Consider the following 26,541-nt stretch of genomic DNA (forward strand, 5'->3'; position numbering starts at 1 on the left):
TAGCAGAAAATGGGTCCTTAACAGCTAAAGGTAGACAGTCAGGAGGCAATGGAACACTTATATTATGGGGATTGTGACACTGGACACGGATATAAAAGTCCTCTTAATGACAGCGAGTGTTACTTTGCTGCTAGCCCTCAGAACACCCCAACAGCACAGTGGGGAGATACTGGTAACGTGACAGTCAACTCAACAGAGGTTTCCCACTGTAGGAGAGGAGTAAGGCCTGTCGCAGGTACTTATCTTCCATTCCACCACACACGTAGGCTCAGCAAAATCCAAGTTCCTTGGGCAGTGGAGCTGAGCGGAGCACCAGCAGCATCCCCTCCCAGCCCCGGCCGCCGCGCACCCCCCGGGAGCGGCAGGTCCTGCGGCTGCCGGGCCGCTCCGCCCAGGCCGCCACGGCTGGAGCCCTTCCCCCGCCTCAGACCAAGGCTCGTCCCGCCACGCCGCCGGAAAAAGGTCACCGCCGCCGCGCACCGCCATTTACAGCGGCCACACAGCCACCCCCCCAGACGCGCTCCGTCGGGCAGCACCAGCAGAGCCCGCCGCACGGCCCCCGCCCCCGGCAGCCCGCGCCGCCCAGCCCCGCGGCCGCTCCCGGGCAACCCCCGGGCGGCGGGAAAGCCCCACCGCCCCTCCGGAGCGACAAACCGAGGGGCAGCACGGCTGGCAGAAGGCGGGGGGACCGGGGAGGGCGCTGAGGAGGCGCCTCCCGCGCTCGGCCGCCGCCGCGCGGAGAAGGCGCTTAACAGCCGCCCCCAGGCGGGCGCAAAACACCGCCTGCCCGCGCTCCCGGCCCCTCCCGCCCCAGCACGGCTCGGCCCCGCCCCTTCCCGCCTGGACCCGCCCCCTCCCCGCCCGCTCTGGCGCCGGACGCCGCAGCCCCGCCCCGCCTCCTCCCCTCCCGGAGCCGGCGGCATCCCCGATCGCCATGAGAACAGGCGCGTCAGCGAGCCCCGGCGCCGCTGATTGGCAGGAATTGTTCGAGAACGCCGCCGAAAGCGGAAGCGGAAGCTGCACGTGGAGCCGGTGAGTGGTTGCCGCAGTTTCTGGAAACTTCGTCTCATTGTCATATTTAAAGCGGCGGTGCCGGCTGCCCTCCTCTTCCGTCTGCGCACGGAGCCGCCGCGCTCGCCGTACCGGGGCCGGTGGCTGCAGCAGCGCCGGGAGCGAGCCGGGGCGGAGGCCCCCCCCGGTGGCGGGGCCATGGCTGTGGTGGGCTTCGACTTGGGCTTCCAGAGCTGCTACATCGCCGTGGCGCGGGCCGGCGGCATCGAGACCGTCGCCAACGAGTTCAGCGACCGGTGCACGCCGTGAGTGCGGGGGGCTGCGGGGTCTCCCGCGGGCAGGGGCCAGGCGATGGCTGGCGGTGGGGAGCCTGTGGTGGAACGTACTGGAAGCTTCCAGACGGGGGGGGGGCGCCCGCCCGCTGTGGGGCCAGCGCGTCCCCCGGCGCTCGCCGCCTGCTCACGGCCCCCTGCGGGGAGGGCAGGCGCTGGGCGGCTGCGGGCCCCCGTGAGGCGGCGCGGGCAGCGTGTCTTGCGGGCGCTGGCACGGGGGGGGGAAGGGGGGCTGGCCCGCGGCGCGGGGGCTGCCCGGCTAACGGGGCGGCGGGCTGGGGAGGCTGGCGGCTGCGGGCAGGGTTGGTTCTGCCGGGGCAGCCCGCTTTAAATGGGACAGGGGAACACGCAGACGCAGCCACCCATCCCCCCTCGCCGTCCGGTGGGCTTCTGTAACTGCCCCCGAGCAGCTCTCCTATGGTCTGAGGTCAGCTGGAGAAAGCCGCAGGCGCAAGGCGGGAGTTAGTTGTAAAGTTACGAGCAGCCAGACACGGATGGGTAAGGTGTAGTGTGGATGTGGGCTCTTAAGGGTGACCATCGTGTGTAACTGTTCAGATAAACCATCGTGGAAAGTCCTGCGTTCAAGCCGACTTTGAGTTTGGCAGGTGTCTTGTAGAGGTTTCCTGCAAGCTCAAGAACGGTGCTTCAACGGGAAGACTTTGGTGTTATATTTGTAGTTGTAGAAAACGTATTTGTGATAGAACTCTGTTGGGTTTGTGGTCAGTACAGAGTTCATTAGCCTGTTTTTCTTTTCAGATCGGTGGTTTCGTTTGGATCCAAAAACAGAGCTATTGGTGTTTCAGCTAAAAACCAGGTAGGTTGTTTCCTGGCGTTTGGGCATAACAGTAAATCGGCCTATGCAAAGCGTTCAAGTGACAGTGAAGGCAGTTGGCTTGCCGTAGTTTAAAACAAAAAACTTTATTTTCCTTCAAGCATTTTTAGAAATGCTGCACTATGCTTCCTTCAGAGAAATGCAGGATGGTTTTGCTAGAATGTTGCTGCTCTGTCTTTCATTAATGGTAGTATTTTCCAATTGAACCTGTTCCTTTTCTGACAACTTAAGCGTATTGGTTTTCTTTTCCTTACGGTTATATGTAGGATTTTCCTTGCGCTTGAAGAAAAACATTTTAAATGCTGTGTATAGTTTCTTAAAATTAGATGCAAAGGGAGAGTCTGGGCTCAGATTCTTAAAGCTATTTAGGTACCTTACTACCTTTGGTTTCATTAACAGGTATATACCATAAAAGTGCCTGTGTCTTTGAAGATATAAGCCCTTACTTTTGTTCTGGGGTTTTTCTTATTAAGATGCTCTGAAAGATTGAATGCCTTCTTCATTTAAGTAGCATTTTCAATGTAGAAGGAAAGCTAAATTTTGACAAATTTTAGAATAAGTAAATGTAATGGTTAAATAAATCCTTAGGTTAATGTAACTGCTGCTGGTTACAAGTGTGCAGCCTCTGCTGGCCTGTGTAGATCTCAGGTAGTAGTAAAAGGACTGCAGTGAGTTTCCATGGAGAGAGCACTAAAGGAGGCGCTTTTTTCCACACTGTAGTAGCTTCCCTCTTAATTTTGAACAGCCATGGCAGTACATGTTACATATTCACAAGCACACATATACTTCCAGTTACAGGTTAAAATTTGGAATACTGAGTTAAGTATATGTGCTTGTGTCTTTTCCTTAAATTTCATTTTAGCATTGCTTTTTTGTTTATTTGACTGCTTCCACTATTTCAACTCAGAAACTAGTATGATTCATCATTGTACAGAAAAGAGTTGTTACTCAAAACAAGTGATCTGAATCCTATGTACTCTCAAGTGTGCTTCAGTATTGTTAGGTTATTCCAGAAAATGCTGTTGAAAATGTGAGCTAAGCTGAAAGTGGAGTAGGTTGTCTTTCAGATTGCATGTATTTACAGTAGTGGCCACCTGTAACTTCAGTTGCCTTCAGACTAAACTTTTATAAGATGTTAATATATTGAGTCTTTCATGCTTGGCTGTCCTACCAGTTGAAACAGTATTTTTGCCAGAAGAAAAGAATGTGATACTTAAATGCTCTGAAATCCTTTATCATTTTATTTCTCTTGCTGTAAGTGGTCCAGCTTGGCTGACCATCTGAGATCTAAATCATGCTTCTTTCATCAGTGTAGAAGTTTCTTGACATAAACAACTAAGAGTTGTATTTTCACTGTCCTACAGTGTAGCAGGTACTTAAATCAAGGAGTAAAGTGATCCCTTTCATTTGAACAAGGTTTAGTTTAAAAAAAAAACCAAAACCAAAAACAAGCCCAATGCAAAACAGAAGAAAAAAGCCAGGATTTTTGACTGACTTCTGTGTAAGAGAGCTTGTAATACTCAGAGGTGCTCTCTTACTTTAACACTTGAGGAGCTGCTGTTGGAGCAAATTATCAAAGAATGTTTTTTCCTTTAGGTTACTGGTAGCATTGGAGATGAGGACAGTGTATTAGTTAACAGACCATAATTCTCAGCTTTTGTAATTGTGACTAAGCAGGAAGATACTAAAATATGCTGCAGACCTAATGGCATACAATTAGTCTAAAAATATTTGAAGGTTGTTCTTTTAGAAAAGGCTCTGAGGTTAATTCTAAATTAGGCTATAAAAGCTACCAGAATGTGTGCTTCTCTGCCCACTGCATGGTAATAATTTGTGCTTCTAAGTTCTTCAGCACTACAGCTCTGAATTACGTAGCAATCAAGTAAGTATTCTGAACTTACAGCTCTACAAATAAATGAATCTGTGCTGGGAAACGATCTTGCACACAGGAACCTAAATACTCTATTGCATTAAACTACTGGAATAGTTCCTGGCGTGATTTTTAGCCTGTACTAACCTGTGCTCTTACTAGTAATGCAGGGCACTGTTTGGTGATTAGAATAAACCAAGGATGATTCCCAGTAGGGGATTTGCATGTGACATCTTTCTTTCCACACACACAGCTATCTGAAAGTTACTCTTTAATATATGGATATAGCTTGCTCCTTTTGTCAGGGAGCTTTTCTGTTGAACTGCCATAGTTGCATATTTTTCTAATACAAGATGTAGCCCAAATTCTTCAGTTCCATGATGGAAAGGAAATTTTGCATGCAATAAGAAACTGATGCTTTCCTTGAAGGTGGTGAATGCTAGAAACATTCCCTAGTACGCCTATCATTTGAGTTACCATGCGATCTGTTGGTGCCTGCCTAAATATGTTCTGGAGAGAACACCATGCTTCTCTCCAATAGAATGGGATTAATTCTGCTCTGACATAACTTGCAGTATTTCTTTTAGGCTGGTCTAGTTTCTGTTCTGCATTGTATTATTGATAAATGAGTGCTGTTCCAGAACAGTTGGTTCTGAGGGGAGCTTGCATTGTAGTTTAGCATGTCCTTTGAGCTGCAGTTGTTACCAAAACAGTGTCAAGTTTCTTGTTGTTGTCTGTGTGCTGTATCCTTCTTTGCTCTGGTGCAAGAATTTGACATGGTTTCAAAGTACAGGGTGAGGGGGGGGAGGGTGAAATATGTGGGGAGACTTATTAGTGTGAAACTTAGTAACTGCATAAACATTTGTTTGCACTTCAATGTAATGGGCTTTAAAGTGAACAGCTGAAGGTGCTGTGGCTGAGATTGGAGTGCCAGTTCACAAGCATTGCAACTACTTGTGAAGCTGGCTCCTATCTTTAATTGTTTGAATTCTGTCTAAATTCTATCACTTGGTTGCCAAGGCAAGCAGCTCGGGTCCCAGCAGGACTGGCAGTGGAATGCTCCAGCAGTGTGCACAGCAGGATTTCCTGAACTGGGGAACCTTTTATTGCCTTTTAAAAGGCAATAAAGAAATGTTTCTCTAAATACATTAGCATCAGGAGGGCAAAGGAGGATCTCCATCCTTTATTGGGTGTGGGGGGAAGCATAGTGACAAAGGATGAGGAAAAGGCTGATGTACTGAATGCCATCTTTGCCTCAGTCTTCCACAGTAAGACCAGTTGTTCTCCAGGTACCCATCCCCCTGAGCTGGAAGACAGGGACAGGGAGCAGAATGAAGCCCCCACAAGCCAAGGGGAAATGGTCAGTGACCTGCTGCACTGCTTAGACACACACAAGTCTATGGGGTTGGATGGGACCCACCCGAGGGTACTGAGGGAGCTGATGGAAGGGCTCACCAAACCACTTTCAATCATTTATCAGCAGTCCTGGCTGACTGGGGAGGTCCCAGTTGACTGGAGGTTGGCCAATGTGATGCCCATCTGCAAGAAGGGCAGGAAGGAGGATCTAGGGAACTACAGGCCTGTCAGCCTGACCTCGGTGCAGGGGAAGGTTGTGGAGCAGGTCATCTTGAGTGCCATTACGTTGCATGTAGAGAACAACCAGGTGGTCAGGACCAGCCATTATGGGTTTATGAAAGGCAGGTCCTCCTTGACAAACCTGGACTCCTTCTACAACAAGATGACCTGCTTAGTGGATGAGGGAAAGGCTGTGGATGTCCTGGACCTTAGTAAAGCCTTTGACATCGTCTCCCACAGCATTCTCCTGGAGAGGTGGGCTGTGCATACCTTGCATGTGTGTCCTCTGTGCTGGGTTAGAAGCTGGCTGGCTGGCCGAGCCCAAAGAGTGGTGGTGAATGGAGATACATCCAGCTGGTGGCCAGTCACAAGTGGTGCTCCCCAGGGCTCAGTGCTGGGGCCAGTCCTGTTCAATCTCTTTATCAATGATCTAGATGAGAGGATCGAGTGCACCCTTAGAAAGCTGGAAGATGACACTAAGTTGTGGGACAATGATCTGCTTGAGGGTAGGAAGGGCTCTGCAGAGGGGTCTGGGTGGGCTGGATCAGTGGGCAGAGTCCAGTGGCGTGAGTCTCAACAGGGAGAAATGCTCGATTCTGTGCTTGGGCCACAACAATGCCACACAACGTTACAGGCTTGGGGAAAAGTGGCTTGAAAGCTGCCTGGCAAAAAAAGACCTGAGGGTGTCGGTCAACAGCCAGCTGGATATGAGCCAGCCGTGTGCCCAGGTGGACTAGAAGGCCAGTAGCTTTCTGGCTTGTATCCAAAACTGGCCAGCAGCACCAGGGCAGTGACTGTCCCTCTGTACTCAAGTGGCACTGGTGAGGCTGCATCTCAAATCCTGTGTTCAGTTTTGGGCCACTCTTCAAGAGGGGTGTAGTGGTGGCAGAGCATGTCCACAGAAGGGTGAAGGGTCTGCAGCCCAAGTCTGATGAGGTGCAGCTGAGAGAACTGGAATTTAGTCTGGACAGGAGGAGATTGAGGAGGGACCTTATCACTCTACAGTGATCTGAAGGGAGGTTGTAGGCAGGTGGGTGTTGGTCTCTTCTCCCAACTACGAAGTGATGGGGCAAGAAGTGGTCTCAAGCTGTGCTGGGGGGGTTTAGATTGGCTATTGGGAAAAGTGTCCTTACTGAAAGGCTTGTCAAGCATTGGAACAGGCTGTCAGGAAAGTTGGTTGAGTCACCATCCCTGGAGGTGTTTAAAAAATGCACAGATGTGGTGCTTAGGGACATGGTTTAGTGGTGGACTTGGCAGTGCTGGGTTAATTTTTGGACCCAATGATCTTAAAGGTCTTTGTCAGCCTAAATGATTCTGTGATTCCAAATTAGGTGACTAAAGCAGTAGGCACTGTAAGATCCTGTTATTGCTCACCTGATTGCCTCAAGATTTTAGAGATAATTGTATAATCCTTGTAATAATTAATTAGTAATGGTCTCTAGGTATCTGAGTCCTATAATCTTTTGTAGTAATGAGCTGATATCAAGTACCAGATAGTAATTACAGGTGTTACAGATGCAGATCTGACCAGTTGTCTTAAAACTTGACTGATGCTTTGAGGCTTACAGACCAGCACTGAACATAGCTGGTTAAATGAGTGGATTTCTAAATATCCTGTATTTCTTTACAGCAAATTACTCATGCCCACAACACGGTATCTAACTTCAAGAGATTCCATGGCCGTGCATTTAATGATCCTTTTGTTCAGAAGGAAAAAGAGAAGTTGAGCTATGATTTGGTTCCCATGAAGAATGGTGGAGTTGGAGTAAAGGTAAATTTGCCGTCTATTTTTTTGGGTTATATAGTTAAATGTAAAATTTTATTTCTCGGCACCTAATCATGAAAATATGGGTTTCTTTTAATTAACCCTAAGATATTCTTTAACTTTTCTGTTGAAGAGCAGCTTCATCTTTAAACAGCGGATGTTAACTAGCAAATTAAGGTCCATATGTGAGTAATTGCTGAAATGTGAGCTTCCCTGTTGGCAAATTGTACATTCAACTCAAACATCCCAGCAGAAAAACTGCTAGGATAATTATGAGGTCATATGGTTTTGCTTTGAAGTATTAACCTTTCTCACATTTATGTGGAATGTATTGCAACAGTTACATGCTTACAAAATCCTTATAAAGTAGTATGAATTCTTCTTTATAATAATTGCTGTAAATGAGTGACATGTTTTAGTGGACTGCCTGGCATAAGTTACTTGCAACAGATGTTCAAAACCAGTTTGTACCATGTTGCAGGTTTGATTCTTGCTTATATTTCAAGGAGTTTTCTGATAAAATGTTAGCTTTTCCTAGAATAGATGCAGTTAGTAACATTGTATTCGTTTAGTGAGGTAGTTAAAAATATCAATAATGAAGCCTTGCTGGCATAGCATGATGCTGCTTCTTTAATGAAGACCCTAACTTAGAGCTGTGCATTTAGTTTGCTGCTTTTCTCCATGCCTTGAGCTGGTGCCTCAACAATTCAGTATGTAGCCAGCCTAGGTAATGAATAAATTACAGAAGAGATTATACATTAGAAATAATTCTGACCAGAAGAGCAGTCAAGCTTTACAAAAAGAGGAGATGCTGTTTCTTACATTATTTGTGACTTAAGCTTAATGGGCAAGTTCAGACAAATTACAACGAAATGTGAACTTTATTTACAGTGTGTTTAAGAGTCTCTTCCTGTATGAGAAACCAAGTAGCACTGTTTTGCCACTATTAGGCTATTTCTTCTTTGTTCTCAGGCTGTTTGGAGAACAAATTAGTGGGTTTTTCTGTTTAACTGTGGATAAAGTTTTAAGAATTGTTTCAGTAACATTCAGTAAGACTGGGATGTTTAGAGAACAGTTTTTCTATTAGAACTGAAATGCTTAATCTTTCCCCATACTAGACTGATGTGAATAAAAGGCAAATGCTGTTTTCAAGACTCAATTGTAACATGTTCCTTTGCTTCATCACTGCTCACTTACTCTGTTGCACAGAAAAGTGGTGATTCAAGAACAATTTCTTGGTAAGGGAGCAACAGATTTCTTTTTGCTGAGCTTAATCTTAAGCTTTTAGTTTTATGTGCATAGGTGAACTGTGCAACAGTTCTTCACATATTTGAGCAGAAGCATAAAAATCTCAACAGAAAATAGCAAGTAATTTTGGACTTTTTTGCAGTTGGCAGCAGTCTGAAAATTGATGGCCGTTTTTAATTTTTTGCAGAATACTGTGTGATCATGTCTAGCTTTAGAGACACTTTAGACATGTGTCACTCTTTAAATCACTTCCTAGCCATTTTCTTCTAGAGTTGATACGGTTCTTGATGTTTTAAGTCTGTGAAAATGGAATTACTGCTTCTGTAGACACTCAACTGGGAAATTAAATTGTAAAGTGAAGTTCTGTAATGAAATAATGAAACATGTCATGATTGATGTTAGTCAGCAGTGCATCAAAAAACATTAAATGTAAATTTTTCCTCCAGTTGAAACAATGGAATTATTTTTACCTATTTATTCTATCCAGGTCATGTACATGGATGAGGAGCATATCTTCAGTGTGGAACAGGTTTCGGCTATGTTATTGACTAAATTAAAGGAGACTGCAGAGAGTAACCTGAAAAAACCAGTAACAGACTGTGTTATTTCTGTAAGTAATTGTACTGCACAGGAACGTTATGTCATTTAACTTCATCTATTGAGGGCATTTTGTTTCTATTCATGTAGAGTAAAGTAGAACACTGCATAAGCACCTACAGGGGGATTAATCCTAACTAGCTTTAGAGCTTTTGACTTAAAGAAATCCCAGGGCCTCTTCCATATTCCAGATCCTGACCCACTTCATGAACTCATTCTCTTGGAGATGTCTGAACTTCTGGACCCAGAGTATTTCTGGGATCCAGGTATATACCTTTCTGCTGCATCTTGTTTCTGTGATTAAGCATGCTGATTACTCATAGAAGATACCTTTGTTTATCAAGGTTTACCTTGTGGCAGCTGAAAACTTTAGTTTCTGTCTGTTTATCTTCATCCTCTCAGTAAGTTAAGCTTTTTATGATTTATGACTGCACAGAAAATGACCTCAGATAAAGAACAGTCATTGCATCACAAAGCCAGAGTATAAAATTACATCTGCCTCTGTTTTCAGTGACTATGAACAAGTCTGTCTCACCTAGGAATATTTGGTTCTGTAATTAGAAGAGTTTGTTCTCCAGTCACTACCTGTAAAGTTAGTGTCCTCCCTCTGATGTAGTAGTTTACCTCCCTGAGGACACTGGAGGTCATTGTCCAGTGCCAATGCTGGAGATCTGTAGCAAGTTTTCAGCATGTGCATTCAGATTCTCTTACCACTCTTTGCCCAAAGTGATTTTGGCCAAAACAGATTATTTTTTTAATTTGTTATCCCTTACTACTTCGCATCTCTCACATCTGTAACATTGCTGTACTTCTGTGTTGTTGCACACTGCCTCCCCTCCCCTTTAGTTTCTTGGACAGGAGTACATCTGCTAATTCTGACTAAGGTTATTCCATGTCTGTCTCCATAATGCCCAGTTTCACATTTAGCACCAGTAATTAAGGTTCCTAGAATTTGTATACAAATAACTTGTTTCTTGCTAGTACGTGCTCATGTAAACTAGCTGATGCATTTAATTCAGTCTCAGCTTGACTGCAGAGAATACTTGAAGTCTCGATTCAGTACAGTAGTTGCATGTTAAAAGACTTGTAGTGAACATGTGTCCTCCTCAAAGAGGAGGAATAGATACAATTTTTAAATGAGTACTTCCAAATAAAGGGTGTGATACTTCATTTTCTGGAAATAACTTTCCATTCTCACCTGTTTGCTTTCAGGTGCCATCATTTTTCACAGATGCTGAAAGGAGGTCCCTTCTGGATGCAGCTCAGATTGTTGGATTAAATTGTCTTAGGTTAATGAATGACATGACTGCAGGTAAGTGGGGTAAAATAGCAGTTTCTGCAAATGAAAGTTGTGATAGAGGATGCAATTAGATACTCTAAAAACCAGGACTGACTTGAAAAATTGGATATGAGACGTAAGAGCAACAAGTTTTTACATTTTTCCTGATTTACAGTCTTTCACTTTAATGTCTTCTGTGTGAACAGGTAGAAGAGATTGAGATCTAGTGATATGTTACCTCCCTGAGTACGTACTTAGAAGTCACCACATGTACTTGGACTACTTGTCCATTTGGTTTACTGTCAAGACTTCATGAAAGAAATCTTACGATGTACAGCTGTGGGATTTAGGCACTCTAAAGGAAGTTCCTTGATTGTCAACACCTAGTAATTTCCAAGGCTAGTTGTCAGTGCAATTGTGGCTTCAAAACACATACCCCCAAAAAAAGGCAATTAATCTCCTTTGCTAATCTGTTTGGAACTCTAAAAACACATTGGCAGAACCAAGAGCTCATTTGGTGTTTCTTAAGACAACAGGGTGAGAATACTTGTTTTAAGTTTTTCTGTTTGTGTTTAGTGAGAGAGCATTTGTTCCCTGTTTTCAGATGGTGTAGTAACTAGCACTTGGTTCCTGGGGGATGGGTTGGGAAGTAGAGGTCTGTACCAGAACCTGTACTACCTACATTAGTTACGTAAGTAGGGGAGATGTTACTTTAGAAAAATGTTCCATGCAAGCATGTTTGGTGCACACCAACTGGATTCATGCTTTTTGAATTTTAAAATTCTAAGGAGAAAGCAATCTTAGATATGTATTGATGGAGTGGTATCTTAAATGTTTTTTCCAGAATTGGTTTCGGATGACTAACTAAATGGTAATATATAGTATTTCTAGTAAACGTAGTTGTTTAATTAGTATTACCTTTACATTGCGCACTAGGTATTTGCATCAAACACAGAGCAAGCCTGACAGTATCATTGCAAAAGCCACAGGTGCATGTTTCTGTCACCTAGCTTTAGCTTAATTCTTTGTTTATAAAGCAGAGTGCTACAGGGATTGTGTGGTAGTGTGAATTCTTGAGCGGGGTAAGTGTGGACCCCGCAGTTGGTAGGCTTTGTCCCATATGCCTGGATTCTTTTGAAATACAGGTCTTGTACATCTTTAGGGTGACTGGAGACAGGAGGAGCAAGTACAAATATCTAGCCCTGTATTTTTAACCTTCAAATTCAATTTTCAAAGTGTTCATGAAGAAACTTTGTATCCATAAGGAAAGAAATTAGTGTAGGACTGAAAAAAAAAATGTTTTCCAGCCTTAGCAGTCAAAAGAGTACCTTTCCAACCTCTTCCAGTACCAAAGCAAAAATAATCCTTCACACCAATTCAGAGGTGGGCTTTCAACGGTGGGGTGATATGAGCCAACCAAAGGTCTTGCCAGAAGAGGTGTTGGCACTTCCTTTTTATTAGTTTGGCAGAACATATCAGGCCAGTCTGGCCTTTCAAGAACCTTGAGAGCTTTTCAAGACTTTTTAGCAAGGATCTTTGGAAGCTTTACTATTGAGATGGATGGTTTCCAGAAGAGCAGATAGCCCTTTCATCCCCTTAGCAGCACCAGCAGCCTTTCTTTACTGTGTAGTACTTAACATTTACAATTCTCTTCTTCACGTTGCAAGACTAATGAGTACTGTCCAAGTTTTTCTAATATTTTAAATGTATGAATCTTTAATTATATCTTTGGGGAAGGGGTCCTGAGGTATAGTAACGCAGAAAGAAAAATCTTTACCTAAAGGCAAATTCTGCTGTGACTTACCAAGTTTCGTTCATAACTTTATTTTTAGCTTAGAAACAAGGGCAATGTGTTTGTTCTGCTCAGAAATACAATGAGAATGAACAGACCCAATACAGTTTCAGTCAAATTTAGATCTCGAGGATATAACAGATACATTTCATGAAACAGAAGTGAGAGAATGTCTTTGTGACTATAAAATGTTGCTCTTTAGAGCACATATTCCTGGCTTTCCTTACCACCTTCCCTAATGCAGCTGTCTTGCCTGATAATTCAATACCCTGGCTGTTATCTTCATTTTGGTTTTTTTTGTCATACACAAATATACATCCTTGCACGTTCTATCTCATGCCAAAATCTCAGCCTTTCTGATTTAACCATGCAGCCAAGACTCTCTTAGGGTTTTATTTACCTTCAATTACTGCATCAGACTCTTGTCTAGCTCTGATGCTGCTATCTATCCAGAATAAATGCTGCTTCAAAACTGTATTCTGTTCTTTGACTTTATCATCCTGCGTTTACATGCCCCACTGGCTTCTGTTTTACACTTTCGATGCGCTTCACAAATTGTCCTTGCCTGATACTCTATATAGATGTAGATTCTTCACTTTTGCAGCCTCTGCTGACCATTTATACCATTCTCAGACAAAACCTTCATGACTGGGAAATACTCCTTGTAAATACAAAACTGGGTTTTGTTGTAAAGATTATTTGTGGTTTTGATTACTATGCAAAGCAAAAAAGATTTGTTAATAAACAGATCAAAGTAAAGACCGCCCCAGCAGGATTATTGCGCCTTAGTTTTGTGTGCTTAGACACTTGGAGAGCAAATAATGTGACTGAGGATATTTTGCTTCTCAGATCCTATAACATATATAGATGGAATAAAGCTTCCACGTAGGTAAGACCTTGCACAGGTATTGGTCTTGCTGGTCTTGATCCTGTAGCTTAACAGTCACAGGGATATGATGACGTGCAATTGGAGACTCATTAGAGATTGCATGGATAATATCTGACACTTGTTTTGCAGTGGCTCTCAATTACGGAATTTATAAGCAAGACCTTCCCGCTCCTGAAGAGAAGCCACGGATAGTTGTCTTTGTTGATATGGGACATTCTGCATTTCAAGTATCAGCCTGTGCATTCAACAAGAGTAAGCTAAAGGTAGTAAGATTAAATGAAAATAGAAGGGTTTGAGACATTAGAATTAAACAGCCTGTAAACTTGCCTTGTCTTTAAAATTATGAAATAATTTAATGCATGGAAAGTGGCAGTGGGTCAAAAGATTAAGATTTTTGTGTCCTTCATTTCATTAGCATGGTTTCAAACAGCTGTAGATTCCTTGCAGTACCCCAGTGTAAGATATACAATACAACTGCTATCATTCAGTTTGTTTTGTCTAAATGTGTGTATGGATTAATTTGTGAGCGCTTAGTATTGTCACCTAGTTACATAGTCTTCTACTGTAAAACTGAACAGCAATTTCTGGCTGATGTGGCTCATTGAAGTACTTAAGCCTGTGCATTGGAGGATAGGCTGACTTGCCCCCAGCCTTTCTTGAAGCAGAGGCTTGCTGATATTGGAAGACTGCTGCCCAATTTGATTTTTTACTGAGTATAAGACTAAATAATTGTGTTCTTTCAAACCAGGTACTTGGTACAGCATTTGACCCTTTCCTAGGTGGAAGAAACTTTGATGGAAAGCTAGTAGATTACTTCAGTGCAGAAATAAAATCAAAGTACAAACTGGATCCAAAAGCAAAAGTTCGAGCTCTTCTTCGCCTGTATCAGGAATGTGAAAAGCTGAAGAAACTAATGAGTTCAAATAGCACTGACATTCCCCTCAATATTGAGTGTTTCATGAATGATACTGATGTATCTGGAAAAATGAACAGGTGAGTTCCTAGTGTGCAATACAGGCAGTTGCTTTGGTGGGTGTATTTCTTAAATGAGTGTTTCTTCCTGTGTTTGAAAGAAATTTACTGTGCTAAATTAAGCACAGGTGCTAAGTAGCTGTGGCATTTTTTTAATACTAGAATAACTAAGGTTGTGAAACGTAATGTTCAGCTAGCTGAGCAATGTTTCAGTGTAGTAATGCATGCATTAAGAAGCTTGAATTCCTTTTGTACAATGACACATTCTTAAAACCATGGGTTGATGCATGTAAACCAGACCCAGAGGGGGTTGGATGCGTATTTAGACCTCCTGTGTGTTTTAGATAACCTAAATCCCATATTGCTCTTAAGATAGCAACAACTGAAGCTTTGTTCCCTTTTTCTGTTCGTACCGTACTGTGGATATCAACAGAGAAATGGAGGACAGAAACAGTGCTTGATGGGGGATGACTTGATTATGGCCCAAGTGTAAATTGCGTCCATGTCTCTTGCACACACTCACAGGCATAACTTAATTTGCAGTTGCTGTTAGTCCTGTAACTACTGCCAAGAGACTGGTGGGGTACTTTTCTTCCCTCCAGTATTGAGGCAACAGTTTTTAATTGAAAGGAAGTATCAATGTTTTCTGAATGCTATCTGTAACCTCTACTTGAGAAACAAATACATAGCACCTGCCCAAACAATACCTTTATCTTATGTAACTGCATTGATAACTCCATAGGAAAATTTGTAAGCAGCTTTTCATGCACTATATTGTCTATGGTTGTCACTTCAGTCTACTTGCAGGGGTTTAACTTTAAGGTCTGTTTGCAGTGTAGGTAACAAACCTAGTCAGTATCAGTTTGGAAACAAATACCAGGAAATCCTAGAGATGGGACAGGCAGTCTTTGGTTAATTCATATTTTTTTTCCTTAGATCACAATTTGAAGAATTGTGTGCTGACCTGCTGCAAAGGATAGAGATCCCTTTGCTTTCATTAATGGAACAAACACAACTGAGAGTGGAAGATGTAACTGCTGTAGAGATTGTGGGAGGAGCAACCCGCATTCCTGCTGTCAAAGAGAGGATTGCTAAATTCTTTGGCAAGGATGTCAGCATGACACTGAATGCAGATGAAGCCATAGCTAGGGGCTGTGCTTTGCAGGTATAGTACTGGCAACACTTGATAAATGTAAGATAAACTTCCTGAGAGCACTTCTGTGAAGAATTAGCCAAGCACTTACGAGACATTGCAGAAGTGGTCCATTTAAAAATATGCAAGGTAACATACATATGCACTGGGTCTTTTCATGGGACTATGCTGTTTAAAAACACCTGAGTGCTACCCTGTGGTGCAGTACTTTACTGAAAGTGCTGATGCTGGGTATAATCTGTAAGCATTCTACTCTTCAAAAGAACAGGATCTAGGGATCTTCAATGAAGAAAATTTAAATCGCTGTCAAGTTGAGGGAAGAGATACTTTTAATCAGCAAAATGTTTGAGAAGTGTTTTGGGAGACCCCAAAGCACTGCAAGCTTGCATTTTCTGGTATCCAGCTTCCCATCAATGTGAAACAGACTGATTTTTATCTCCCTCCCCATGATTTTTACAGTTTTCAACTAGTGAACTACGTTTTACAAGCAACTGTATTTTACTCACTCTGCCTTCTTCCTTTTCTGCTTTACTTACTCTCTTATTTCACCCTCTCTTCTTTGACTTGTTTCTTTACCCTGTCTCGGTAATTATTTTCCATCACTAATAATCAGTTGTCTCCAGGGAAAGAAGCAAGACCTGTAAGATAAACACCACTTCTTTTAGGACTAAGTAATACAGCACTTCCATTCTTTACAGTCCTGGTCTTTTAGTATGTTACTTTTTTCACAAGCTATGATAAGAACAAGGCTAGAAGTCTCATTAACCCAAAGGGTATGAACACTTCTGCATGAGATTTCTGCTTTCTTGTTGTAGTCCATTGAAATCAATAAATTTGCCTAGCTCTTGTTCTAGTAAAGTAAACAGTTTTCTTTCTTGTTTAAACTGTTTAGCTGTCTTGGGGTTGGGTGGAATAGAGCAGTTAACCAACTTTAATGCATGTCTGTTTTTTGTTTAGTGTGCAATTCTTTCTCCGGCTTTTAAAGTGAGAGAATTCTCTGTGACAGATGCTACACCATTTCCAATATCTCTGTTGTGGAACACAGAAGCAGAGGACACTGAAGGGTAGGTGGCTGAAACTACAGTTCTGGGAAGCTTTTGGCCTTCATAATTCAAGGATAATGTTCTTGGTTGCATTTAAATTAGGATCTTGGCATTCTGATGCAGAAAACCTATAGGCCATCTACCAGAGATGGCCGACAGCAGAGATTGTGTAAAGGCATGCATTGAAATTCTAACCGTAACTAATGTTAAAAAAATAAGGATTTTTAAAAATTATGATTGAATGAGCTACCAACCAATATCTTGTCCTGCATTACCCTTATCTGGTTGTCAGGTTTTGGAACACAAAATAAACTAGAACTGCTGGATCCTGGTCCCAGTTTCCTTTCTGGCTTTTTTACTTGAGGGTACTCCTAACACCTATCTGGATTCTTATTTTAGTAGGAACATTATGTGCTATGTTATGTAAATATTGTGAGTTTACATGGATGCTAGTTATCTGGCTGAAAACAAAAAACTAGTTAACTCGTAGGGTTTCATACGAGATTTTTTTGCAATTGCAGTGCCTTTTAAGACTCACATCTCTGCTAATAAGTATGCCATGTCTGTAGGAAACGCAGTTGCTGTCTAGGATGTAAAGAGCTCAGAGTTTAATTTTTGGGGAAGTTTAGAGTTATAGACAGACCTTTCTCATTCTTTGTAATTCAGCCTTTTCTGGTTTTTTGTCTGTTTTCTGTATAGATGCAGATCCTAATTTTTCTAACACATGCTTCTGAGAGCAACCTGTGGGTTTACATTCTAGGTGAAGCTCTTATTTTCTCATATTTAGGTTCCTAGATGAGATCCTTCCATTTAAGAGACAAAACTTAGTTGGAAGTTAAAATCAGGCTGGCATAATAGTTGACAGACCCTAGAGGAAGAACATGAAAAAAGCTGCTTGTATTTCTGTTCCATGAAGGAATGAATAATAATCTGGAGTCAGGGCTCTCAACTGAGCTACAGAAAGTGAATAAGGAATTAACAGAGCTATAATTAGCATTTTGAGACTACCTGAGGAAGGGTGCAAATAATGGTTTAAATTATGCTATTCCAAGCTCAAAACAATATTTTTACAGGAAACAGATTTTGGAGGTCTGCTGATAGTCTGTCACTGAATTGCCACCTACATCTAAACTTATTTGCTTCTGAGAGTCAAAATTAGTGGAAGAGGACAATTTTCCTTTACAGTGCACAACAGTAATTTTTTCCTTACAGTAGTGAAGTGTCTGTCTTGGATTTGTTCAGAAGGGTAAATGTGTCAAGACGTGGTGATGTTTTCCTGAAGATCCTAGATCAAAGCCTTTCAGCTCAATCAATCTGCTAAAAGTGGTATTTTTCCCTTTAATTATAGGGTTCATGAGGTCTTCAGCAGAAATCATGCAGTACCTTTCTCCAAGGTTCTTACATTCTATAGGAAAGGTCCATTTGAGTTAGAAGCTTTTTATTCTGATCCTAATGGAGTCCCATATCCTGAGTCAAAAATTGGTAAGTAAGTGTCCTGGAGCTGGTCTTGTCTCACATTGTTTGGTCTTAAATCAGTCCTCCAACTGTGGTGTGTTACAGTACAGTTACATGACATATATTTAGGGGGTTTGTGCCTGAGGCGCTCAATTTTCAATTCTTCCATTCCATAGATAACTGAACTTGAATCTTTTATTTTTCTGCCTCCTAAAGTTACTTCAGTCCAATGAAGAAATGAGGGGAAACTACAGTGGAATGTCCAGGACTGAAATGGAGCTATCAATGCAAAAGATAACTTTCTTAATCTTTTTTTCTGCTTATCGCTAAAGCAATCTAGGAATACTTGTAAAAATATCTCCTACATATAAGTAACTTCAATTGGTTAACTCAAGACCTGTTATTTTTTCCGATGGTTTTGTATAGTGCTGAATAGGTTTTAATCAAGGCAGTCTGAAATAGTGGCAGCCACAAGACTATGGTATTGATTTGTATTGTCTAGGTCCCGTTTATAAGCAGCTCTTTCATCCTTTTTGACAAATTACAATGTTGACAATTACAAAGAGTTTATAGTGTGGTTAGAAAACGACTGTGATGGTAAAGACAGGCCAATGAAATAATTGCTCTTGAGTTCTAATTCTAAGCATGCAATGAAGTGTTGTATGCTTGCATGCAAAATTAAGAGAAAGCTATTGCTAGCTGTCAAGTAACTGCTTGTTTTGTTAGGGAGCTCAACAGTGTTTTTTCAGTGGTAGAAGAAATGACAAATCTTGGTTAAGTATTTGACAGTACAGCTGTCCTGTTTGTTAAAATACAGTATCACCAGAATTTGTGTTAAATATAAGCTTTATAAATATTCTTTAAATGGGCGGGAGAACATACAGGGTGAACAATCTCCATCTGATTTACCGATATTTCAGCTGATATCTAATGCACTAAGTTACCAGTTACCAAAAACTATTATTCTACCAGGAAACATCTGTTATTTTCTCTGCTTCAAAGCAAATTAGTTATTTCAAATTAGTTGGTTCAAATACCATATGTCTTAGAAACCAGGACAATATTTTGCAGTTACAGAAACAACAGGCTTTCTTTCATGTAAACTTTTGCCATAAAGATGGACGGTGGGATATGAGACTGTTCAATTTATGTGGCTTTAACAAACAAGATGATGATTAACTGCTGTTCTGCAAACTGGTTTCAGCTCACTTGCTGATTAACTCTGCTCAGAACAAATCTGTTAGTAGCTCAGTGGGTGAGTTAGTAGTTGTGATGAGACTACCAGTGGAGTTGTGATCTGTCCTCCCTTCTATTATTGGATTTACAAGAGTGGAAATTACATTCTTTAGCCTATAAAGTAAGCAGGTAAAAACTTGTATACTTGTGGCTTAGATATATTGATGAAGAAATGGGGTGTGTGAGCATGCATATATCCAGCCTGTGATGAAATTGGTGTACTTGTAATTTGCAACTATACAAGCATTGTGATCTCCAGGTCACTGTTTTGGTGATAGGCATAAAACCATGTAGTGAGCAAGAAAAATGTCTCTTCTTAATGTCAGGGAGATCTGATCATTCATTTATTGTTAAAACTAGTTGTCTGTCTCTTTCTCTGCTTCACAATGTTTAAGTATTACAGGAGTTAGAAAACAATTATGTTCTGCCCTACAGTAAAAGGTAATGGCAGACTGACATGGATGTTAGAAGCTGAAAAGAACACTTACGGAAATACTCTATGTTGGGCAGTAATTTGTATTAAAAAGACATACTGCTTAATTACCAGCTGGGGTTAAACCATTATGCAGTGTTAAGTGCCACACAGTCATTTGCTCACTCCCCCTCACCCAGAGGAGAGGAGGGTTGGGAAGGAATGCAAAACTTGAGGCTTTCTTAATTGTTCTTAAGAACAATTTAATAATTGAGATAAAATAAACCCAAAAGAACAATAATAATAACAATAGCAGCTATAATGAAAAGGAGGGAGAAGGGGAGGAATGAAATCTAAAGGGAAGGGAGGAAAGAAAACTAGTGATGCATAATACAACTGCTCACCACCTGCTGATTGATGCCCAACCAGTCCCTGAGCAATGACCGGCAGCCCTGGCCAACCCCCTCAGCTTATATACTCAGCACAATGTCATATGGTATGGAATACCCCTTTAGCTAGTCTGGGTCAGCTGTCCTGGCTGTGTCCCCTTCCAGTTTCCTGTGCCCCTCCAGCTTTCCTGCTGGCAAGGCCTGAGAAACAAAGAAGTCCCTGACCACACTGTTCCCAAATCCCAAACACAACCCTGCAGTAGCCACCAAGAAGAAAATTAACTCTATCCCAGCTGAAATCAGGACACACTGGCATTAGACTAAATCTTTGCTTAGCTTTCTTTCATCCCACTATAGCATCACAGCTAGCACAAGTAAGGCAGAACAAGCTTGTAGGTTTTTTTATTTACTCTGTATTACTAGTGGCAGGAGAACCTGCCCTAGATAATGAAAATAAACGTTTTTCCCTTTTGATTTGTAAGGTAAAGTTGGCTGAAAAGCAGCATACTTCTTGGCTGTGGTTTTTTTTGGAGTATTCATTTTGGAGACCATGAGACTAGCATAGAGGTTTCATTGAATATTTAGAAAATGTGTTCTCTATGAAGAAAAAGGAGGTGTCTTCCTGGCTCTGTAATATTACCTATTTAATTCCACTGTGTGAGTATTGATTCTTTTTGATTTAGGTAGGTATGTTATTCAGAATGTGGCAGCCCAGAAAGATGGTGAGAAGTCTAAAGTCAAAGTGAAAGTCCGTGTCAATACTCACGGCATTTTCAGTGTGTCCACTGCGTCCATGGTAGAACCAGCCAAAAGTGAAGAGAGTGAAGATGTCAGTGTTGAGACTGAAGTGGAGTCTCAAGACCAGAGGCCTGTTGAAAAATCAAGTGATGTAAGTTGACCTTTAATGTGTGTGAATGTCCTTACCGATGAAAGTGTGTTCTGCTGTTACATACTCCGGAAGAAAAATACCGCCTTATGAGGTTAATTTTGAGATGTGCATAGCTGTCGGGAAAGGCAATGTCTTTATAAGAATAGGAGAAAATGTGTGCTATCTTGAAAGTGGTGGATTTCAAAAGCAGTTATTGGGCAAAGTGCCAAATAGCAGCAGGTGGGTTGCTTACAGCTGTCAGAGTTATCAGACTGTTCTAAATGGAAAAACTTGGTTTGCGTTATTAGTCATCCATGTTCTCTATTTAAAGGACTTGTGTGTAAAGTTTAAAAAAAACTTTGAAAGGGAAAACTGGATTGTTTTCTACAGCATTGAAGGGGAGGGGAACGCTGAGGAATAATGCAGCATTGTTATGGTTACGTGGTGCTTTAATTTTCTGAGAAGGAAAAAAACCTTGAAAGCTATGACTCAGTAAATTAAAAGCCACTTTCTGTAGGAGGAAGTGGTAGCATATGCACACAAGTATGCTGCAAGCCTGGCACTGGTAGCATTTTCACTAAGTTCTTCTGAACCTACACTTAGTCTGTATCTCCGTTAAAGCGTGTGTGTTTCTGCGTGTGCACAGAATGCTTTGTAGGGCACTTTGTGCGGTATGTGCGTCAGTAGTGAAGTGCCCTATAACTTTTATTAAATACAAGTGCACATGCCTTCTACATCCTTTGTGCCTGGGCTTTCATTTCAGAAAAATATCCAGCAAGAGAACAGTGAGGCTGGAACACAGTCCCAGGTACAAACTGATGGTCAGCAAACGTCACAGTCTCCCCCTTCATCAGAACCTCCCTCTGAAGAAAACAAAATCCCAGATGTCAAGAAAGTGAGTGACCCTTTAACTCTGTTGAAAATGTTATGCTCTATAATGGTAGCTTTTAAAATAGTAATATATTTCGGGGGAAAAAAAGGAACTTGTTGCTCAGAACTTTTTTCACATTTGTACCTTTTCTGTTGTGAAAAACATATATATCTCATGATTGCTTTCATACAGAGTTTGCAAAAGAATTCTTGCCAGAAGTCTCTCTTTGTCTTTATGCAGTGTTGCACAGCTAATTTGTTTTGGTTGCAGACATTTCATTTTGTTTAACAGCTGTTAGAGGCCAAGCTTATTATGCCTGAGAGTAGTTGGAATCAGGAATTCATAAACCTAAGAGGAAATAATCTAGGTGAAAAAATTACACCTGCATGATGTTGCCAGTAGTTTGCTCTTTCATCTGTGTAGGATGAAGAATATTTTGGGTTAAAACCTTACTACTGTCTGCATTGCTAGTGAAGTGCTAACCTACAGATGGATGCTCCTGGAAAACCTGCAAATACACCATATATCTGAGAAATGTAGCTCAGTAGTACTTAGAGTCCATGAAATAGACTGTAAGGAGACTAGGGCAGTAAGTGGAATCCCCAAAAGGAAAGTGCCTCACAAGTATATTTTGAAGATTCTGAAAGAACACAGAAAATCTCTTCATGTTCTTCCTGTGAATGTTTCTTTACTCATAGCGCTACTTCATCAGAAGGAAGTCAGGAAAATAATCTTATTGTTCTTCTCTCCAACTCAGACAAATGAGAAGAAAGGTGATCAGCCCCCAGAAGCTAAAAAGCCCAAGATAAAAGTGAAGAATGTGGAACTACCTATTGAAGCGAACTTGGTTTGGCAGTTAGGAAAGGATCTCCTCAATATGTATATTGAAACAGAGGTGAGTTAGTGTGGTTATACTGCTTTCTTGGTTGCAGTTATTAACCATTCATCTGCTTTGTAAGCCACCCTCTGATCTTACACTGTAACCCTCGAGCGTGGACTCTATTTACAGCAAGCTAACTTTTAATACATAACTGACAAATGTTAATCAGAAAGATTGAATTATCTATAGCCATAGTGTGAGAGCACTGATCTGTGGGATGACATCACAGATTGGTTCAAGCTGTTGTAATTCAGAGAAGTGCAACCCATTTCCTTGGATGAGTCTACTGCGTAGCAGTGAATTCCAACAGTTACATGAGCAGAGGCTTGTGGGAGATTACTGTGTTTTACAGGAGCTGTGATTTGCAGAATGCTGTTTGAACATAGGTGTTTTTAATATTTTCTGTGGTTACACAGGGGAAGATGATTATGCAAGATAAACTGGAGAAAGAAAGAAATGATGCAAAGAATGCAGTGGAGGAATATGTGTATGAGTTCAGGGACAAGTTGTCTGGACCATATGAGAAATTTGTTTGTGAAAAGGTAGGTTATGGTTTCAGGAGCGTCTCTGAAAATACTGATACCAAATACCTATTCTATATTCCTTGGTCAAGCTTTTTCATAGTCATCCTGGAAACAGCTGAAAACCATAACTCATTTGAATTATGGCTGGGAGTGATCCAGAGTTAGGTTCAGGTTTAGGAAATGGTACATATCATTGACAATAAATTTTGTCACAAACAAGCTAAATCTTTGTTTCCAAATAAAATTGGTGACTAGAAGGAGAAGCTGTGTTGCTGTATCCTTAACCAAAAATGTGAATTAAAACTGCACCCCAAGCATTAGTTTAGTCAAGGATAAAAAGACTATATATAAATGCTACCTATGTTGTAGATTTATGTGGTTTTCAGTTCAGAAGCTGGTGTCGTTTGAGTGACTTACTTACTTAGTAGGCAAAAGCTGCAGTAGAAATGTAATATTTGTGTAGGAGGCTAAGAATTAATGTGTATATTTGCCAGTGTCCTGTTACTGTAAGACAGACACAGTCAATTGGTGCATATTTTGATGTTTGACATGTTGGCACATAGGATCTGCAGGGGTTCTCTGCACTCCTAACAGAGACAGAAGGCTGGCTGTATGAAGAGGGTGAGGACGAAGCTAAGCAGGTGTATGTAGACAAATTGGAGGATTTAAAGGTAAGTCTCTTAGTATGCCCAAAATTCAAAATATTGCAAAAAAACTATGTTAAGAAGTGTTAATGGATCATATAACATACAAATTGCTTTTTCTAGAAATTGGGTACTCCAATTCAAATGCGCTATCAAGAAGCAGAAGAACGACCAAAGCTGTTAGAAGAATTGGGACACAGGCTCCAGTATTATGCTACGATAGCTGGGGAGTTCAGGAATAAAGTAAGTGGTCTCAAAGTAACTTTTTTTTTACCACATAGTGTTTCACTGAGGCTCACCAGCTGGCAGAGCCTTCAAATTCACTTTCAGATGAGCTGCAATCAACTGTTATATAGGTCAGAAATTTAACACCGCAAATGTTTCCCAGTACTCAAAGAATCTTGCACAGTATGTCATATCTTCAGTTTGGATGTTTTCAGGTCAAAAGGGACATTCTTATAAAGAGTGAAGGTTAGGCTGTGGTCTGATTCTTGATCTTTTAAAAGCTAATCTGACTCTTTTTAGAAGTGTGATCTTCTAGTTCTTTTGGGAGCAAGAATTTGTGCCATGGTGAGAAGCAGTGATGTAAAAGCTACTCAGGATAAACTAAAACATCCAGCTTTATTATATATGGGTGTTTGGCCTTTTTTTTTTTTTTGCCATTGGTATTTGAAGATTACTTTCTTGATAAGCATTCACACCTTTGAAAATTTTCTCCTTGGGTTTCAACTTTGTGAGTTAATAGGGCAGCTCACAACACTCAGGCTAATTCAGTTTAAGATTGAGGCTTGCATTAGACACAGTTATGTCCTTGTAGCTATAGACTACAAAATAGTTATTAAGTGAAGTCACTCAGTAGCATTACACATTCTTGAAATAACCAGCATCATGGAAAATAGTACATTTAGGACTTGAAACCATGTTTAGTATTCTTAACTAAACATAGGTTGCGTTGCTGGGTAGGTACTTCTCCTGACACCAGTTAATCGTGTAACTGTGGCATTGTAGGGAATGCTCCTAAAGTCGTACAACTCTGATCCTTTCTGTGTACAGCAGAATCGTGATGTCTAAACTACCTTGGGCCTGTGTAAGAATGTCCAGGAGGGAGGTGATGTTTTTGTTAAGAATGTTTTACTTCAGAAGCTTCACAAACAGGTCACGCAGTGTTCCCTCTGTGAACTAGGTTTGTTTGACTGTTGGGCAAAGGAAGCTTTTATTTTGATATCTGTGTTTCTTGTCTCTCACTATAACAGATCTGTCTTGTGGCCAACCATTTTGAAAATCAGTAAAGTTTATAAGTTGTTGGTAATTGGGATAGTCTTGTTGGCATAACTTGATGACAGTAAACTTGACATTACTAACTAATATAAAACACTTGTATTTGGGCAGGATGAGAAATACATTCATATCGATGAAATGGAAATGATGAAAGTAGAGAAGTGTGTTAGTGAAATGATAGAGTGGATGAATAACGCTGTGAGTGCACAAGCGAAGAAGAGCTTAGATCAGGATCCAGCTGTGCGTTCAAGTGAAATTAAGGCAAAGCTACAGGTAAGTACTGAAGGAAACTAATTTTAGAGGCTGATTCTAAAACTAGACTGGTATCTGTCTCCCTCTTCCCCCAATTTCATCTTGCTGCTCTGGTGTTCTTAAAAGGTGGTTGGAAAGTATGGACAGAGGGAGATTCAGTGCAAAGCAGAGAAGCTGTACTATACAGTATATAATTCTCTGGAGCTTATTGACATTTTGTTTTTCAGTCACCTTAAACGCTCAGCTTGTTTTTCAGTGTTACTGGTAGGCCCCAAATAGTCTTAGAAAAAAACTTGTGTGAAATACAAAATATTATTGAAGAAGTTTGCTTGCAGACCTTGAGAAAGTAGACCAGTTTATTTCAGGGTACAGTAAGTACTTGTCAGTTTGGACTCGGGGAAACACACAGAAGCAAGTTTCAAATCTTTTGGGCACAGGTCTCTTCACAGGAGTGAGACTGCTGGCTGGGTCCTTAATGTCTATTCTGACCACGTGTTTTCCCCTACTTTTAGGAGTTAAACAATGTCTGTGAACCTGTTGTGACACAACCAAAACCAAAAGTTGACTCTCCTAAGGAAGAAAACCCATTAAATGAACGGAGCGATTATAAAACTGAAGACATGGGAGAAGATGACAAAAATTCTGAAATGCCTCAACAAAATGGTGAATGTCATCCAAGCGATCAAAATACCATTAGCATGGACTTGGACTAAACCACTGCACTTGCAGCAAGTTATTTCATCCCATGACAGAAGATATTTTTGCTGTCGTATGTAATGGGGGGTGGGAATGCATTGTTTTGGGAACTATTTATATTTTTTTCTTAAGACTTGTCTGGAATATGTTGTGTTATGGGAGGAAGAATAGTAATAGTGTTGGTCATGACTATCCTAAAAGGAAAATTGCCTTGGTAACTTTCAGATTCCTGTGGAATTGAGTTCATACTAAGCTTCTGTGCAGTATTTAACCGTGTGCATCACTAAAGATGAAAAGAAGCCCTTGCTCTGAAATATACTGCTCCTTCAAAAGGTTGTAATCGAAACCTTCGTAGGCATTTGTAGATGCCAAGGTAGTTTTCTTTCGTCTGGACATCTGATTGGGTATGTCAATAAAAAGCCAGTGTCTGTCCCGTTCATAAGGACTTTCCAGAAGAAATACTTCTGTTCTAAGGTTTTTAATTATTGCAGTCCAAAGCACTTATTATCTGATAAGATGGTGAAATGTGTTAGTAGCATGCAGAAACGCTTACGTTTCATCTCTTGCTAAACAATACATTTTTCATGTGGGGTACATAAAATGAAGGAAATGCTAATTCTGTTAGTGTTATTGTGAAGCTTTTTAATGAGCTTTAAAATAAAGTTCATTTTACTGATA

The 26,541-nt window shown here is 41.2% G+C and overlaps 1 protein-coding gene across 1 annotated transcript; it reads left to right on the top strand.

The window, feature by feature from the left end:
• The first annotated feature begins 1,044 nt into the window (after nt 1-1,044).
• Nucleotides 1,045-26,541, top strand: HSPH1 (heat shock protein family H (Hsp110) member 1). Its single transcript, XM_055802211.1, has 18 exons — nt 1,045-1,316; nt 2,100-2,157; nt 7,251-7,391; nt 9,121-9,243; nt 10,443-10,542; nt 13,320-13,453; nt 13,939-14,183; nt 15,099-15,327; nt 16,273-16,379; nt 17,707-17,840; nt 20,534-20,739; nt 21,482-21,613; nt 22,347-22,484; nt 22,886-23,011; nt 23,557-23,664; nt 23,761-23,880; nt 25,027-25,188; nt 25,680-26,541. The coding sequence occupies exons 1-18, from the start codon at nt 1,210-1,212 to the stop codon at nt 25,878-25,880; spliced, it is 2,571 nt and encodes an 856-aa protein (XP_055658186.1). The 5' UTR covers nt 1,045-1,209; the 3' UTR covers nt 25,881-26,541.

The sequence above is a fragment of the Falco peregrinus genome, chromosome 4 (genome assembly GCF_023634155.1).
Source record: "Falco peregrinus isolate bFalPer1 chromosome 4, bFalPer1.pri, whole genome shotgun sequence".
Classification (NCBI taxonomy): Eukaryota; Metazoa; Chordata; class Aves; order Falconiformes; family Falconidae; genus Falco; species Falco peregrinus.

Bases quoted from the DNA above. Each gene is read 5' to 3' on its own strand.
- HSPH1 (XM_055802211.1), top strand. From the start codon at position 1,210: ATGGCTGTGGTGGGCTTCGACTTGGGCTTCCAGAGCTGCTACATCGCC. The intron at 21,614-22,346 runs GTGAGTGACCCT...TCTCCAACTCAG, and splicing joins AAATCCCAGATGTCAAGAAA to ACAAATGAGAAGAAAGGTGA. The intron at 23,665-23,760 runs GTAAGTCTCTTA...TGCTTTTTCTAG, and splicing joins ACAAATTGGAGGATTTAAAG to AAATTGGGTACTCCAATTCA.